General features: G+C 41.2%; 1 protein-coding gene across 3 annotated transcripts in view; it reads left to right on the top strand.

Annotated features, from left to right (window-relative positions):
- The window catches only part of znf385d (zinc finger protein 385D), a 94,459-nt gene that overhangs the window by 34,421 nt on the left and 40,936 nt on the right, over positions 1-19,102 (top strand). For all 3 annotated transcript variants that reach the window (XM_074652859.1, XM_074652858.1, XM_074652860.1), the window contains one exon: positions 11,807-11,914. In XM_074652859.1, the coding sequence (XP_074508960.1) occupies positions 11,807-11,914 (108 nt within the window). The remainder of the gene's footprint in view (positions 1-11,806; positions 11,915-19,102) is intronic.

Below are 19,102 nucleotides of genomic sequence, written 5' to 3'. Positions count from 1 at the left end.
GTGTTCCTCGATGATTAACCAAATACACGCCGGTTTTACTGCTTTACTGGTGTAAACAAACCATAATAACATCAATAATTAATAACTTGGAGATCATTATTGCCTCGTGAAAAGCAGGTTGTGTCATGTGTCGTTTTTTTGGTAGTAAAGAAAAGCTTTTATTTATATTTGGACTGTGGATTGGGACTTTGTGTAAAGAGCAAATATCATGCTTTTACAAACAAACCTCATACATGATGCAGGATAATGAAGACACGTTCATGTAGGGCAGTTACTGCTCCTTCAAAGTGATTGTAATCTCCCCAGAAAGACAGCCGAATTAAACCAAAATGTCACGTAATTGATTATTTGATCCTTTGTTGTGTATTTTAATGCCAGCTTGTTTGTGTGACACTAACTCCTTCTGTCACCCACAAACCGATATCAGAGGCGGTTGGCATACGAAGCTTTGCGCAACCAAAACAGATAGCACTCAGTGTGTGTTTTCGTCCCTTTTATCAGTCGTCAGTTGTAAAAGTCAGCCCGTCTCGACCGCCATCTCAGCTCATCACTGTCTTGTCCTGTCACATTATCTGGCAGCGCTGAGTGGGGGAGCGGCGGCGGCGGCTGCTGTGCTGAACTTTGAGACGGACAGGCCTTCTGTGAGCTGTCAGATAGTATCCGGCAAATGACCTGCTTATTCTCTCTCGCTGTCGACACGCCGCTGCCGTCTTCTCTGACAGAGACACATCAGTGTGAATCAAAGACAGACAGACGGATGAAAGGAGACACCCGCAGACAGAGATTTGGGTGAAAGAAAAAATTGATTTACTCATATTGTTACGGTATCTGAATCTGAAATACATTTTCTCAGATGCCCAACAGATCAAATTGATGATTAAAATGTAACATTTTATTTATCTGCAAGCTTTGAAATCTGTTTTTAGATTTGACATTATGGTCAAATTAAAAAATGAAATATATTTGCATATTTTTTTGTTTGATGCATGAAAAGAGAAAACAATGTCAGTTTAGCAATGAGCATAACAGTCAAAAAGAAAAAACTTAGTAATAATAATGTTATTATGGCTGTCAATCGATTCAAATATTTAATCACGATTAATCGCATATGAATGGCACATTTTTTTATCATTCTAAATGTACCATAAAGGGAGATTTATCAAGTATTTAATACTCTTATCAACATGGGAGTGGTCAAATATGCTTGTTTTATGCAAATGTGTGTATATATTTATTATTGGAAATCAATTAACAACACAAAACAATGACAGATATTGTCCAGAAACCCTCACAGGTACTGCATTTAGCATAAATAAATATGCTCCAATCATAACATGGCAAACTGCAGCCCAACAGGCAACAACAGCTGTCAGTGTGTCAGTGTGCTGACTTGACTATGACTTGCCCCAAACTGCATGTGATTATCATAAAGTGGGCATGTCTGTAAAGGGGAGACTCATGGGTACCCAGAGAACCCATTTTCATTCACATATCTAGACGTCAAAGGTCAAGGAACCCCCTTGAAAATGGCCATGACAGTTTTTCCTCACCAAAATGTAGCGTAAGTTTGGAGCGTTATTTAATTTCCTTTGCAACAAGCTAGTATGACATGGTTGATACCAATGTATTCCTTAGGTTTTTGTAGTTTCATGATGCCAGTATCCTCACTCTGGCTCTAAAATTGTGCCTGTAAGAACCTAAAAATTGCAAGTTGCGTTAACACGTTAAAGAAATTAGTGACATAAATACGAATTTGCGTAAACGCATTATTATCGTGTTATTTTATTATCGTAGCGTTTACTTTGACAGCCCTAAATGTAATCAAAGTAGCCAAGAGATTGCAGAGTTGATGAACATTAAAATGACGTCATCAAATCAAAGAAAGAGAAAACATAAAAGGAGGTTAGAGAAAGGAAATTGTAGATTTAAAAATGTGTGAGATGAAGTGAGACAAACAAAAATTAGGAATAATTATTTATTTAATTATTATAATTATCATTTTTTTAACCAGACCTACTGTAAGAAGAACACATTAAGACAGCAACAAGTATTACAAAAAAAAGCAATATAAATATGCATTATGCAGCTTTTTTACAAAATATAATAAATAAACTAAACCACACGTTGACTCTGCTTGTAAGATCCTAAACCCTACATGTTTACCTGGAATTTCTCTTTCTACAATGTTAAGGATGTTTATGTTAGAACAAGACCTGTTCGAAGACACCGCAATCATTTCTTTTTCTTTAATTGCAGATTGGCTCTGTCGGCCATCTGCTCTGTGATCGTCTGCGGCGGCTTTACGGTTACCTCTCAGCCTCAGGCGAGAGGCTGTTTCAAGGCAGACAGCTCATCAGGATGATTGACATGTGTTAGTGCGGCTGGAACTCACCCAACTGAGGAAAAATTGCATATTACAGCTTAAGGAAGTGATTTGAAAGATGACACCGAATTCGCCGTGCACCGTGCGCCGCCGCAGGCTTAAAAGCGGGCGTGTGTGTGATACGCTTTGCCATGCGTGGGTGTTTGTACTGTGTGTTTGCGCGTGCATTATATGTGCGTCGCGGTACATTTGCTCCGGCGACATTTCCGTCCCTGGCAGGCGTGGCCCATGTGGAGTGTGTGGCTCAGTGGGTGGCTGATGGGGAGCAGGGGCTTGGGGAATAACATGTCCCTGGCTCTGCAGCTGCTCTCGGCAGACGAGGTCTGAACACATCATGTTTCAGCGCAGGGAGGGAAAGAAAATGCTACATGACGGGGATTTCTTAAAAAAGATGCACGGAAAAGATGCACGGGAGGTGGTGGAATTTCGGCGCTGAATTGTGGATAAATTAGCCGCCAAGAATAGCACAGTGGAATAAATTCAAACAGAGTACTTTCAATCCACTTTTAGCCCGGTGATTAATGATATTGCCACGCACTTAAATCTCCCCTGATCATTTTGCAGGACTGTGCCATGTCTTGCGGTCTCATCGCCACAGATTCATTTCACAGCATCTGCACCAGAGTGAAGGAGAAATAACATGTTTCTAGCCCAGCGCGTGTTTCTAGTAAGAGGTCATCCATTCTCTCGGGTAACCCAGATGTTTTTAACTGGCGTTAGCTTTCCAGAGCTCAGGCCCCAGTTTCCCAGCAGGCTGCAGTGCGTCTGGTTCTCTGCTCTAGTGTTTTTGCCAGTGAGCCTCGCCAACTCCATGTGTCATCCTCTTCTCCCTTCCCAAAAAGCTTGGGTGAGATTTACAGTACAAAGGTAGACTGTTGCGTAACACTTTTCTTTCTCTCTAATTTAGCAACAAAGTGTGTCAGGGCAAAGGCAGAGCCTGGAGAGAGTCCCCCGCTCTGCTAACGTAATGCAGACCTTTTAGTGTTTGCAGGGGTGAAAAGTGGCACATTTCACTGCATATCATCACATGCATTTCAATTGAGGAAGTGGGCGTGATTTGCTTCTACCTCGTTGACTTTGCCTACGCATTTAGTGCACCGTGTTTCATGTGCGTAGCATAGCAATCAATGGAACAAAAGAAGAGATGTCGTTGATATGAACTCCGGTGTCTAATAGAAGCCCGTCACCTCCGTTCCGTCATGACATGAGCTACTTTAAAATGCTCTGCTGTATATTTTAAACGTTTCACTTTTCCCGAGACATTTTCAGTAAATGTATTCTCCATTAAAAGCCGATAATGTATCCCATTTTTTTTTTTCCAACTGTTAAGTAGGTGTGTTAGATCATTCTACCTTTTGAGTACTGCTAAAGCTGTAAAAGCTTTTATTGTCTCTGGACATTCCTGAGCCATACTATTCAGAATAACGGCACATTTTCACTTCAGTGTAACCATTTTTAACATAAGACGACATTGACCTTGCCACAGTTTGCTCCACCTGCGTCTTTCAGTAGACCTGGAATGCATTTGTGCTGTCTCTGAATTTCATTTTCCGTTATATCTGAATGTACATTCTGAGCAAAACTAAGGACTTGTTTCTGCCTTGAAGCTGAGGTTTTATTGGCCACTTCCAGGCGGAACATGCTGTAAACTCTACATATTATCACCTTATAAAGCTGAGATGATGAATGTGTTGGTAAACATTAGCCATCCAGCAGACATTGTGCAACATTCATTTAGATTTGTGTTTAGTGACTTGATGAATGTCAAGCCCAATATTCTATGTGTAGCTCTGTTTTGGTCTCCACCAGCTCCTGAGGGAAATATCTGGCACTTTAACTGCTAAATGCTCGACTATGTTCACCAGCTAGTCGCTCACTGTTTCTGTTTGCAGTTTGGTGATGAGCAGGTAGTGTACAGTGGGTTTATCTAAGCTTTTGGGTAACACTTTGCTTTAGCCCAACCATTAAGCATTTACAAGCAGATATAAGAATATTTTAAGTGTTTATTAACGTACAGTCTTTGTCAACAACTTTTTCAATGAAGACATAACAGGCCGCCTGCGCTGGAAATTCTGTTGACGAGAGCGGTGACAGTCAAGTAAAATCGAAACAGTAAAGTTACGGGCAGTAAGACAAAAACAATGAGCTAAAAGATGCCAAAAAGCTCTGTAGACCTGAGATGAACTGCAGAGTCATGTGTTAAATCTCTAATATGACATGTATGTATTTTGCTGATGAGCCAAAAGCATGAGTATGTAGGATCTGTCATGGCTCTGTCAGTTTGTGAGTTTGATCCAAGGGGCAACATCCGGGTCTGAAAAGTGAAGCCAATGCTGAAGAGCCTTAAACTTGCATTCTCTCTAACAGCCAGCAGGGGGCGACTCCTCTGGTTGCAAAAAGAAGTCTGATTGTACAGAAGTCTATGAGAAAATGAGCCTACTTCTCACTTGATTTATTACCTCAGTAAACATCGTAAACATGAGTTTATGGTCACAATCGCTAGTTTCAACTCTTCTTCAATACAGTATGATGTATGCTTTAGGGTGTGGCTACCTTGTGATTGACAGGTTGCTACCACAGTGACCGGTCAATCAGGATAGAAAACTGTCTTTTTCAGCGTTCGGTTGTCTTAAAATACACTCTAAGGAGTTGGCTGTCCATTTTTTTCTGGTAGGCTAAGTATTTTTCGCTCGCCAAAATGAGTATCCCAATTGAATTACAGATACAGCTAGCCCAGTGCTAGCATTAGCTGGTAACTAAGCGTTTGCTATGCTAACGGTACCTGGCCCCACTTGCAATATTTTTTTCCCTACTGTGGCAACGCCACGAGCTGCCCTTCTCTGCCTCTGATCGGCTTACCCTAACTCTAACCAATCTCTCTCCTCATGCTTAAGCCTAACCAATCAAACCAACGAAGGCAATGAGTACTAACCAATTAGAGGAAGAGTAGGGCGGGTCATGCCTTCGCCATAGCAGGATTTGTAATTTAGCGCCCCGCGCGGCCACGTTCCTCTTTAGCTCCACCCTCTCGTCCAAATATGGTCTATTCTGGCTCAAAAGATGGCGACGGTCAAAATGCCAAACTCAACGCTTTAAAAGTAGTCCACAAACCAATGGGTGACATCACGGTGACTACATCCGCTTCTTTTATACACTATGGTTTGATTTGAAAACCACATATATAATCCCAGCACTTTGTTTTGGGTTACACATATTCGGAGTCAACACACTCTGTGGAGATATTTCTTATCAGAAATATAAATTTGCTGCAGTGCTGAAGCACAATGCCATTCCTCAGAAAACCTTTTATGTTGAGTGCCACAGTGGATCATCGGCGTCTGGAAACACCCACCAAGGACTACTTTGCGACACTGAGTATTGTCTGTGAACATAAGCGCTGAGAGTGATTCATGTGAGACTCCCTCACTTCGCTGACAACTCAATTGCTGTAATTGTTTTGCTGTGAGAGGAACATTTTATTGTTGTAGCATGAATTTGATTACATGTATAAAACCAAGTGCATTCATTTTTTGCTAAAATTATTGACTGGATCCAAACTGTGAAAGTGGAACTATTAAAAAAATATTTCAGTTACAGCTCACTTTATTTGAGACGTGGAAGAAAAAGATACAAGTGATTAAAAATAACAAAATATACAGTATTTAGTGTACAGTATAGATCGCCTACTTACAGATTTTGACTTCACTGCGCACTCAAATCATCAGTAATGAGCAACTATTTTATTACATTTTTTTGACATTAAATCCAAAGTCAAAGTCTGAACCATATTGGGAGCTCATAACTCCAGCAGCCCATTACAACCCTGCAATAAATCCACAATATGTCCCTGCTGTCCCCCTTTCTGAGCCAGAACTTGTTTCTGTGTCTAAAGGCACTGGTATACTTTATCACAACAGCCTGTTAGATGGTTGAACAGCTTTGGAAACCCCCTCCCCCCACACCTTCCGACGTCAGAATTGGCTGCATCCGAACATTTCTGTAACTTTCCGAAACCGACCAACTTCACGCAGCAATTGTCCAGCTGTACGCAGCATTTGAACTTTCTTTTCCTTTCAAGCTCTTTTTGCTTACAGCTCATTAAACTTAATCAAAGCAGTGTAAAAACAGAACCACATGCACAAGACTAACTTCCTCCTGATGACATTAACATCTATTCATTTGGCAGATGCTTTTGTCCAAAACAACGTACAAATGAGCTACAATTCAAGCCACAGTAGATCAAGGAGAAGCTTTCAACAATAAGTGCCTCAACACTCCACTTGTTCCACTTTCCACTTCCCACCTGACACAAGTGCCACAAGGTTTGCAGGTCCATGAAGTAGCTGATATGTAACTACTCACTGGGAAAACGAAAATGTAGCTGCAGAGTAGCTTCTGTATAAAAATTAATTCATTGTTTGGATAGCAGTGAAGGGATACTCTATATCACCCAATGCTGGAAGTTTTTCTGGAAGACTGAATTGCAACACTATGAGTGCCGTCCTTGAGAGACTTCCTCAGAATGTGTTGGTATCCCCATATTTAAACAATCATTACACCATGTCCCTCTCTGTGACGGCTGGCTTTTCACCCCTGTATTTGAGTCTCAGTCTGTTTTAAGCCTGAACGTGTCTCTTCTGCCTGAGCCTGAATCAGTTTCTGCATCTCACTTGGTCTCTGACAGACTGTTTCTGTCTGAACCTGAATGTGTCTCCTCGTTTAGAACCACTTTACTTTTACTTTTCATTCAGTGCCTCTTTCTTCTTCTCAGTGAAAGACTATTCTAAGCAAGATCTTTCCTCTGGGTGAGCCTATAGCTGCTTCTCAGCCTGTGTGTGTGCAAATATTTAGTTCAAGCCTGCATCTGTCCCTCTTTTCTGATTCTGCACCCCCTTCCTCTCAGTCCCAACGCGTCAAATACCGACGCTTGGTCAGTGCCCCTCAGCGTCTTGTATTGCCTCACCTTTAGCGCCTGTATGAGACGCACCAAGCTTTCAACTAACTCCAATGTAAACCCATTTGCGCCATTATTAGACATTCAGAGCAATTGATGTAGTATAGCAAGGATGTCCGCATGGGCGTTGGGGAGGGGTCAAACAAACATAGGACTTTGTGTCACGTGTGAAACCAATTCAACATTAACTTATTTTACCGTAGTTTTGTTACGTAACTTGCGTACTTAACCAACGACAGATATGTAACAAACGTACTTACTTTCAGTGGTTTTGTTGCGAAAGTAAACCTATAAATGAAGTAAACCTCCGTTGGAAGTTTATTTTGAAAGGACACTGCATGTAAGCGGAAACTGACACGTCCAAAATTTACAACACGTTCTCATCTCAAATCGTCACATACCGCAGCTTTTTTCACACCCCCTTGGCGTCACTTTATTTTCGGCATCAAAACCACTATAGTTAGTTTTAGGAAAGAAATATATGGTTGGGCTTAAACTACTTCTTACTTAGTACTACTTACTACGTTTATACAGAGAAAATGACACTGAAGGTTGTGAACATGTGAGACAAACGAACAGCTGATTGTAACGTGACGCAAAATGCTTTTCTTTACCAGAACCTGCTTCTGTTTCTCCGTAAGAGTCTGTATCTGTTCAGCCTTTTCTGAGCTTCAGGTCCAGTTTGTCTCCATCAGGCCCATATCTGTTTCCCCCTGCTCTCTGCCTCAGTCTCTTTCTCTCCTATGGGCCCAGTCCTCCACCATCCAGTCTCTCTGAGCCAGGTCATCCTGTGTCCAAGTTCTTGGACCGGCCTGGAGGGATGTTGGAAGTTTGTCTGTAGAGTCTGCACTGCCTCCCTCTTCCCTCTCGTCAGCCTCTTTCTTCTCCTTCTCCAGCTGTGTTTTTGTCTGGAATTTTCCATTCCATGTTTTGCGTCACATGCCCTCTAGTCGCCCTCGGTGAGTTTACCTCCTCTAGAGATCACCTGACCCCGTCACCTGCCTACCCAGCTGCTCCTCATTCAGTCTGTGACAGTGTAAATACACAGACCCGTTTTCAGCCAGTCTTTGCCAGATTGTATGTGTTTCCAAGCTGCTGTAGCGTTCCAGCCATTGCTGTCGCCTGCACTGGATTAATCCACTTCCTGCCTCCGTCCTTTAAGAATTGTTTAGCTGGTTTTACTGCCAATGTGGTTGACAATTAAAATAGCAATGCCACCACTAACACTAACTACAAGCTCAAGAATGACCAAAGAGTTGAATCAACGTCTCTCTGAAACAACAAAAACTAAACATTATAAGCTTAATAACAATGGGATTTGTTGTTGTGCCACTGCATTGCATTAGACTATACAGGTGTATATAATAAACGTATAACTCAGTGATTATTTCATGCAAACAAAACTGGTGATATTAGGTTGTAGGCAAAATAATGCTCCAAACTTGTGCAAAATTTTGGCGAGGAAAAACTGGCATGGCCATTTTCAAAGGGGTCCCTTGACCTCTGACCTCAAGATATGTGATGTAAATGGGTTCTATGGGTACCCACGAGTCTCCCCTTTACAGACATGCACACTTTATGATAATCACATGCAGTTTGGGGCAAGTCATAGTCAAGTCAGCACACTGACAGCTGTTGTTGCCTGCTGGGCTGCAGTTTGCCATGTTATGATGTTGAGCATTTTATGCTAAATGCAGTACCTGTGAGGGTTTCTGAACAATATTTGTGTTGTTAATTGATTTCCAATAATACATACTGTATATACAGTACATACATTTGCATGAAGCAGAATATGTGTCCACTCCCATGTTGATAAGATTATGAAATACTTGATAAATCATTTCCGGTTCACAACCTCTACTTCTTCTGCTCTGTTTACTGGCGGATTACAGCCTTGCGTAGCCCGGAGCGCCAGCTTCTGACCAAACTACGCTGTAGCCGAGTTTATTCGCTCCAAACCAGTTGATGAAAAAGGGCCTAATTCACTTTTCCTTTTCTTTGCGACATTTCAAAAGTTTGCTTAAAATTCGCTTGACAATTGAATGGAAACACAGCTAATGTTATCATTTCAGTCAACAAGACTGATGTATCAATAGAGATTATGAAAAGACACTGATGTGTATGAAACTGTCACAGGTGATTACTGCTGCTCAGTAAGTACCAGTAGTTTTCCATCTTTGTTCCAGAGGTGAATATCTCAAGAAACATTTTCCACCTTTGCATACAAATACCTTTTAAAGCTCAAATAATGAAAACAGGCACAGTTCAGCCAAACAGCGTCCACAGAAGGCAACAGCATAACATCATTGTGCCTACCTTCTGCAGCACAATTGTCAAGGTGGATTAATCCTCCCACACACTGCCGGCACCCTTCCTCCTTCTGCAGCCAAGTGGTGCCTATTGAGACCCTTTCTCAGCGAGGCAGATGTGTTTGTTCACTCCTCAAAGCGCCTTCACCACACAGAGGAAGGCACATACCAACCAGACAAGCTGCGTGCAGCAATGCAGTAAGATGCCCACTCCTAGCAGGATGAAAATGTATGTAGAAGCACCATCACTTTGAGTATGGAAAGGGAAGTTGTTGGCATGCCTTCGGCTGGAGAGGATGACGTATATCGTTGAAAGAAAGCGAAAAGAGTTTGTTTATATCTGGAACTCATTTATGTCCTTCTTGGAAAATGAAACATGTATTACCGACCGAAAAGAAAATGCATATATAGATAACATATGGGAGAAAATATTCTGCCTTTCATTATTTGATATATATTATGATCTAATACTTATTTTATTTACTACATTTTTCACATTTTCCTATTTGTTTGATTTGAAACGTTTGTGTGAATAAGTGATTGTGTATGGAGGAGAACGTTTTGTATGTTTGTATAGTGATGTGTTTCTTTCGGCATTATGATTGAAATCTCCATAAAAGCATTGTAAAAAAATTTGTATGTGAAAATGTATTTGCTTGTTGCAGCAGAGGCATTTTTGTTTTTGTGTGCATGTAATTTGTGAATCGATCCAGGTAAATTGACAATAATTATGCCATTTTTAATATCTTTTCTCAAACAATCAATGTGCTTCAGTCGTACGGATTCAACAAACTCTCCTAACTGCACCGTAGTAAATTGCTCGCTTCTCATTTGTGGGCAAGTTTCTTAAAATGAAAGGTATAATATGTTACATTTGTCTGTTGCTGTTTGTAAACACACAGCCTTCAAATTTGGCGACTTCTCTTTGGCTCAACGAGCAAGTGAGTGAGAGAGAGAGTAGCGATGGTGGAGCGAGCTATAGAGTGAATGAAGAGAGGGAGCGACGTTAGTGAAAACAAAGCAGCGAATCAGAGAAATAAAACATTATTTTCTGATTGTTTCCCAGCGGTTTTGTTCTAAAGTACAAATAAACACACTACTAACTCTGCACACCTCCACACAACCCTGCGGGAAGTTGCAGCGTTGCCGGATTTTAATGAATGCAGCAAAGGGCATCCTTCATCCTGTCTGCTGTGGCTCAGTGCTGCTCTCGGTCAAACTCAAACTGACACACCGATAGCAGCAGCACACAGCAAGACTTTTACATGAAAATGAACATTTGTTTGCTTCAAGCCCTTGCCAAACGAGTTCAAACAATGTTGATTAAGCTCGCTGCCGCCAGGGAAAGCTCTCTGTATTTCGCAGTATAGCGGAGTTGTAGTGTCTGGCGTCTGTGGCGACTTTGCCGCCACTCTTTCTCTCTTGATCCTTCCCGAGGCCTAGCTGTTTCTCAGATTGGCAAACCTTGCAAACCTTGTGGCACTTGTGTCAGGAGGAAAGGGGAACAATGTGGAGTATTCAGGCACTTATTCTTGACGACAGCTTCTTCTTGGATCTACTGTGGCATGAATTGTACCTCATTTGTACGTCGCTTTGGACAAAAGCTTCTGCCAAAGACGTCAGCCTTTTTTGTGTGGTTCTGTTTTTACACTGCTTTGCTAGTTTAATGAGCTGGAAGCGATAAACTCATCTAATAAAAATGAAGGAATATTTAACTAAATGCAAGAACTCTCATGTGTTTTTCATATTTTTGGACAGCAGTCAAATACTGTAAGTGGGCTGTAGCTACACAGATAATACTTGTTAGTAGGTGAAATTCATTGTTGGTTTTAGTCTCTTCTGGGGAATTGTTGATGATAATAAAGAGATGCAATAATGCCAGTGGTGTCCTCAAAGTGCTCACTTGGGGGATTTTGCCTACAGCCATTACAGTGCGGTCCCTGCAGTCAAACACTGATATAGCGTGTGCCTCGAGTGTTAATGTCTGAGCCAGAAAGCACCTGTTGAAGCGAAAGATGAACGTCCCGTTCTCTAAAAGGCTCCCGGCAGCCTGTTTTCTCTTCACAGCCCAGTGAGTGATGGAGGAGTGAAGGTGATTTACAGGTCAGTTTTAGCAACTGTTTTAATTAGCCTCTGTCTGTCTCCCCCTCCGTCCTCCAGATGGACCCCGTGCAGAAAGCCGTCCTCCATCACACCCTCGGCCTCCCTCCCACCGCCAAGAGGAGGCACGTCTCCTGCAGCGTTTGCCAGCTGAGGTTCAACTCACAGGTGAGCAAGTTTTCCTCTGAAGAGGAGGGAAAGTTCAAAAGCGCTCCTGCCAGAGCAACCTGGTCTCCTAAAAGTTACATTCCCATACAACGTAACTGCATTGTCAATTACGTTTAGAGGGAAATGTATATTCTCCATGGATGTATAAAGACAACTGGATACAGAAAATACTGGAAATACTCAGATCTTCCACTGATCTTCTGCATCCATTGGACCCATAGAGCAGGCGCAATAGCGTTTCCTTTAATTCTGCCTCCCAGCCCTCGCTCCAGCCTCGGTCTGGGGCTCATTCACAGAGGAACGGAGGAAAGAAAATAACTCTGGATACAGCTATTAGTGCATTTTACAACTTTTAGGACCTAATGATATGAATAAGGGCTATTCAATTGTTCATACTGGGAAGTTGATTTACCTAAAAAAAAAATGATCCACTGAGTTACAGACGTCTCTTTCCCAATGTAAGTCTATGGAAAAAACCTTCTTGGGCCCAATGGCATCACTTGACGAACATGTGATGTTGTAATTCCGCCATTTGACCACAACAAAAATTTGCTTCAAAGACCGTCGCTCTTCCCCGGGGCTCCTGGACGTTGACTTATTTTAATTTACGTCCGGAACTTAAATGACGTAACAAACATACTTATTTTAAGGGTGTTTTTACTAAACCTAACCAACGTTTACATGTGTTTAAACACATGTAAACGGCCAGACATACACACAGGAAATAAACAGGAAATACCACCCAGTCCCATTACAAACATCAACAAATTATTGTTTTTAACCTCACCTGCTCTGGTGACATAGTTATCATTCTGATAGGGCAGGGCACATTTTGTATTAATAGAGTAATAAAGAATACTTTCATATCTTTTCAGCCATGCCAGCACTGTGGCTTTTTGTCTGTTTGTCCATACAGACACTTTGGTCCAAACGAAAATACCTCAAAAACTTTCTGATGGATTGCCATGAAATTTGGTAGATAAATTTGTGCCCCCCAGAGGATGAATCATTCAAACTTTGGTGGTTCTCTGACTTTTCCCTCTAGTGCCACCACATGATATTCAAGGTCCCTAGAGGATAAATTCAAATGACTTTTTATCCAAGTTTTACAGATACAATTTATTCCACCACAGGATGAATTGTAATAACTGGTGATCCTCTGTCTTTTCATCTACAGCTCCATCATCAGGTCAAAAATGTTATGTTGGTCTATGACTAAATAGCTGTAAAACTAATGACAAATTCCAATCAGCCTCAGCTTCATTTTGTGTTTAGTGCTAATCCGTGGGATTTGCGTGGTCGTCTGCCACCAGAGCTCCAGTCGTTCAGTGTGTTGTCTGGTGTATTCAGTCAGTCGTAAGCTGGTGGAAACAACCTTTGTGTCGTTTGTCCAGTCTTTTGTGGGTTTCAGCTCGTCTTCAGTTGTGTCTGAAGCTTTAGTCAATGGAGAATTTGAATGTGAATAGCGTTGAACAGCATTTGAATAACCTTTTAGTCTGACCTATACCATTCTAAATGAGGTCAGATGAATCATAGTATTGACACTGATGTGTCGGCAGCAGCAAACATGTTAACAAGTAGTGAATGACTTGAGCATGATGCCAAACCAGCAATTCCAACACTTTTGTTACAGACCAACTATCATCAACATGCATAGTAAAAATAGTGAGTGGGCGATAAAACAATAAAATAAACGTTGCAGAGAACTCAAATGAACACAGTTCATACTGCCATAATGAAAGCACAATGTATGAGGAAGGAATAAGAGGTTGATGACAAGAGACAACAGATTTGTTCAGCAGCTGAAAGGGGACAGAAAAATAAGTGAGTCACTGAATGATTTGACTCCAGTAACACAGTCCATGTATTCAGTCTTCTGTAAGTGTTGGTGTTGAGAGTGAATCAGACAGAAGGTTGATAGAAAATCACACATTGTTAGCTGCTATTTTGTCATTACTGTGAGGCTTTGATTTGTCAGATGGACCAAGAGATGTGAGAAAACAAAAATCATAACGTCTCTGAGTTTGTGTCACAGTACAGCCGGTGATGGAAAAGTGTGAGGGTTTGATTAGCTTTATAAAGCCGGATCCATCACGGAGAAATAATGTGGAGGTCCAGAGGAGGCTCATCCATTTCTGAAAATACATCTTATACAAGACATTCAGTGATATGAGACAGCATCTAAATAAATCATGGGCTAAATGGTCCTTTGGTGTGATTTTGGTTGAAGTTTCCACCCCAAGAGCCAGGAAAATTAGAAGATGGTTTTGTTTAAGACCAAAGCTGTAGAGTTGGAAGAAGAGAATTGATTGATTTGGATTTTTTCAGCAAAGTATGTGAATTGTTTTTTTCTGTATTCTGGTTATTTTTCTGCTTTCGTCTTCTAACAGATTAATTTTCTCATGTTTGGCCTCTCACTCACCGCCTCTCTTTATTTAAACACTGTTCCGTAAGGTGGCTACATAACTGTTGTTTTAGTGTCAACCACAATATGTGAAAATGGGACCAAGATATGTACTTACTACGGCTGTCAAGATTAACGAGATAATAATTTGTAAACACAAATCTTTGCCACTAATTTCTTTAACGCATTAAGGCAATTAATCTCTTAAAAATGCGACAGGCCGCCATCAGGCCCGGACACTATTTGATCAATTGAAACCATGTCATAGTAGCTTGTCGTAAAGGAGTCTAAATATCGCTCCAGAATTAGGCTAAATTGTGGCGAGGAAAAACTTGCATGGCCCTTTTCAAAGGGGTCTCTTGACCTCTGACCTCAAGATATGTGAATGAAAATGGGTTCTATGGGTACCCACGAGTCTCCCCTTTACAGACATGCCCACTTTATGATAATCACATGCAGTTTGGGGCGAGTCATAGTCAAGTCAGCACACTGACACACTGACAGCTGTTGTTGTCTGTTGGGCTGCAGTTTGCCATGTTATGATTTGAGCATTTTTTTTAATGCTAAATGCAGTACCTGTGAGGGTTTCTGGACAATATCTGTCATTGTTTTGTGTTGTTAATTGATTTTCAATAATACAAATATACATACATTTGCATAAAGCAGCATATTTGGCCACTCCCATGTTGATGATAGTATTAAATATTTGACAAATCTCCCTTTGAGATACATTTTGAACAGATACAAAAATGTGTGAATCATTTGCGATTAATCGCGATTAACTATGGACATCATGCGATTAATCGTGATTAATAATTTTCATTGATTGACTGCCCTAATTTCTAATGAAGTAGTCAGGGTGGAGGATAGGTCAAACAAACGCAGGGCTCTCAAACAGGGGGCCGCTGTCTGTGTCCCGTGTGAAATCAAAAGTCAATGTTGACTTATTTTAATTTACATAGTCATTTTAAGCCAAACCATTATGTTTTTTTAACACTGTTTAAACTGCGACCGTAATCCGGGAGAAAATACTTTTCCCTTGAAACCTATTGGCCTGGACCCAAAACTGGTGTTAAGGTTCCCGCAATCAATTCCTGAGTATCTCAAAGGCCCCTTTCAGACCTGGCATCAACATGCGTCCTGCGGCGACTAGTCCCCAGTGACTAACAAATAGTAGTTTTGCTTGGAATGCACATCCCTAGTACTTAGAGTTGTCCACTTGTGATCCGATCACCCAGGACTGAACAGGGCCAAAACGTTCCCGGTAGCTTCTAGTGGTTAAACCCAACTGTGATCGTACTGATGTGTTAAACGACAAATTGCACCATTTACATAACAAAACATTTTATGATGTCGATGGAACCCATCAGTGAGATTCCTGTAGAAACCCATTCATATTGAAATAATGCACCGTTAGCTTTACGATGATAAAACGACAGAAGTGATTGAGTCAAGTAAATGTTTTGTCCTGAGCTGTTGGAACAGTTTCATGTCTGAAAGGGGAGCTGTTAACCCCTGACACACCAAGCCGACGGACGGCCGTCAGACTGTTTGGGGCCATCGGTGATCGTCTGTCGGTCTAGTTTTTTCGGTGTGTCCCGCACCTTCGGTTCTAGTTTTCTAGTCAGCATGTTGAATCTTCTCATTTTTCATCTTCATCTCATCTGATCATTCCAATACTCGGATATTTTCACAACGACATGGCCATCTGGAAGGAAGCTAAGTGGTGAATGACAAGGGTGTGAAAATAATTGTGAAAACGCAGCTTTGTGTCATGTACGTATCATAACAACGACTTCCTCGGTCTTCCGGTTTCTCTTTTTGAGTGACAAATACAGACTACCGCGACCTGCTTGTTTGGAGTTATTTCATCTCATGCAGGCGCAGAACGTACGTGGTAGTTTGGCCCGTTGGTGTAGTCTTTGTGGTGTGTTCGAGTGCAACTTTTTGGTCAAGACAAAGGCGACGTGAGGCGATGCAACTGATGGCCTTCGTCGTCGCTAGTATTTGTCGGGTTGGTGTGTCTGTGGCATTACTGTGAAAGCATCTTCTTAGCATTGCATAGCACTGATCCTAACCCAAGCTCAGGACAGCTCGATTATGACTAAGTCCCTTGTCTTTGTCTTTGGTTTCAATATAATGCATATGAGCAAAACAGATTACAGGAAGGAGATCGTATTACAAGCTCTGAGTTCACCACACAGTATTTCTGCAGTCATTAGCTCATATGTGCACTCTACAGTACAATAATGAAATGCATTGCATTAATACAAGCTTGCTAAATCTAACCGATGGACCAGCAGATGGGTTTCGATTTCCCTCGCACCTAATTTCCATACCATTTCGAAAGTAATCAAAACATTTGAAAGGAAAATCACTGCCGCTGCTGCATGTTGTTAAATCAGTAGCATCCCTAAATAGCAATGTCATCGCTCTTTCATTAAAAGAGTAATCAATCTATTTCTCCCGCTGAATGTGTCGGTGATTACTCCGGATGAGGTTATTATGTTGTACATGGGGAAATCTATCTCGGTATATATTCGCTGTCTATCAGCTGTTCATTTTAAGGCTTCATTAGAGAGACAGACTCTGTGCTTACCTGTCAATCAATGTGCGGTGAGCTGGGAGGTCTCAAATACCCTGAGGGAGGTTTTTCTTTGTATTTAAACCACAGTTACAGCAGTGACAGTTATCATGAGGTGGAGTGAGAGATGATGCAGAGCAGGAAAGCCTGTGGTTTTCTGCTAAATACGGATCCAAGCTGCTCCGTTGGAGAGCAGAAAGTCTGTTTGTGAACCCGTTATCATAAGAGATCATAAAGAGAAAAGAGCTTCTCTGTTTTAAAAGATTTGAAGATGTTTCTGCTTTGCTTTGCAGTCATGCTTGTGAGTCAAGGTCATAAACTGGACTCAAGTCTGTAATTTGTTGACAGCGAGTAAGTCACCAGAGAGTCTGATTTACTCCCTTAAGCGAAAATACTTTATTACCCGTTTACATTTGATGCATTCACAGCACTTCCTTTATCTCTTTACCTTGACTCATGTTTTTGTACATCAAACTTGTTTACTTTGCAGACCACCTGCAGTTTTTACAAGCTGATAATCTAAAGAGGATTTCTTTCTGTAAACTTCCTTGATATAGACGTGAAGAAATGTACACATCACCTCTCATTTTAGTTATTTTCCACTGTAGGGATTATTCCGGGAGGACAGGAAGCCTTTTAGAACAGAGAGAACCAGAGTTCAACTCTTTCATATTTCCAGGCCCCCAAAAAAGCCGCGCTTCTACCAAGCAGACCAGTTCAGTTCGTTACACAGAACGGTTATTTTCACGTCTCTATTTGCAAAGTTGTGGATGATACCTGGTACTTTTTTTGGTACCACCTCAGTCGAGGTTCCAAGCGAGCTGAGATGATACTAGAAAATAATGCACACCACTGATTGGTCATAGAGAGACGTTACTTGCGCGACACGGGACATCCTGTATAAATACGGCATTTGTAAATTGCCAAGCTACCGTCAATAACGGCCACACCTTTTTTTTTATTCCCTCGACCCAGATTTTTTAAAAATGTCAAAAGTACACCTACCAAAACTACGCCATACAACTGACGAAGAGTAGACGTTCCTCTGTTTGGGTGCTGACGAAATTATTCAGGGAGTGTACCGTTGAAGATGTATCTGCAGTGGAAAACAAATAGAGAAAAGGACCTTGTACCAAAAAGTGAGTTGAGTTGAGCAGAGCCGTACCATGCACTAGAAACATGGCTAAAAAATCCCAAAGGCCCGGGCCACAAAGGGAACGTCAGCAGTGTGTGCCGGCTGTGGCTCAGCTCTCTTCTAGAGATTTGAGGTCTCGCTTATTTTTTTACTACAGTTCCAATGTCTAAATATTTGTAGAATATGTCACAGACATGGAAAAATGCACAATGCATTCAGTGTTGAACACAAAAAGTGACATAAATATTGTTTCAAGAAAGAAAGACAAGAGCTGAAGGGAGAAGTTCAAACCCTGGCTCCGATCATGGCATGATTTGGGTGTGAATGTTGGATTGTTGGTTTCGTAAAGTTAATAAAATGAATAGACACGACCCCACTCCCCCTAATCTGACATTGGTAAGGTGTGGGGGGAGGATGTTCCCAAAGCTATTCAACCATCAGATAAGCAGCTCTGAAGCAGTTTAAACCAGCATTTCTCGTAATGTTTATTGACGTTGGAAACAAAGTAATGTGTAGTTTGACTTCCCCAGAAGTCTGAAGAAAGTGAGATAAAAAAGAAATTGAGTGTGCGAATGAGATGAGACCAAACTTAATTTAAATCTTTTATCTAACCAGGAAAGAGAAAAAGGTCCAGGAAAGGTCCTCACTGGAATGAAATGAAAACAAGACATCAGCAGAAGGATCATTTAAAAGCAACAGAATAACAGCAACAAATCTACAATAAGGGATAGAGAAAGAGATTAAATGTCTTTTAAATAAATGCGCACAATAAATGAATCACAAAACAGATAACACTGGAGATCACATTGTTTCTTTGTAGTGAAAGCAGAAATAAACACACAGAACACAATGACTGTCTTGTTTCCTTGTGAGTGGAAATTGCCTCTCAAAAACGGTTCTGTTCTGTTTGGGATCCTGGAGTTCTCTTTAACAACTCAAAAAACATATTTTACAGAATTGGTCACAAATATGATTTTGAACTGATGACATGTTTTAGAAGTCTGCTGGAGAAAATGATGCGTTACTTCTGTTTCAGCTGTTAAACGTGGTGAAATACAATGGATT

This window comes from Sebastes fasciatus, chromosome 12 (assembly GCF_043250625.1).
Source record: "Sebastes fasciatus isolate fSebFas1 chromosome 12, fSebFas1.pri, whole genome shotgun sequence".
In the NCBI taxonomy this organism is placed as follows: domain Eukaryota; kingdom Metazoa; phylum Chordata; class Actinopteri; order Perciformes; family Sebastidae; genus Sebastes; species Sebastes fasciatus.
This window is presented reverse-complemented; position numbering and strand designations above follow the sequence as displayed.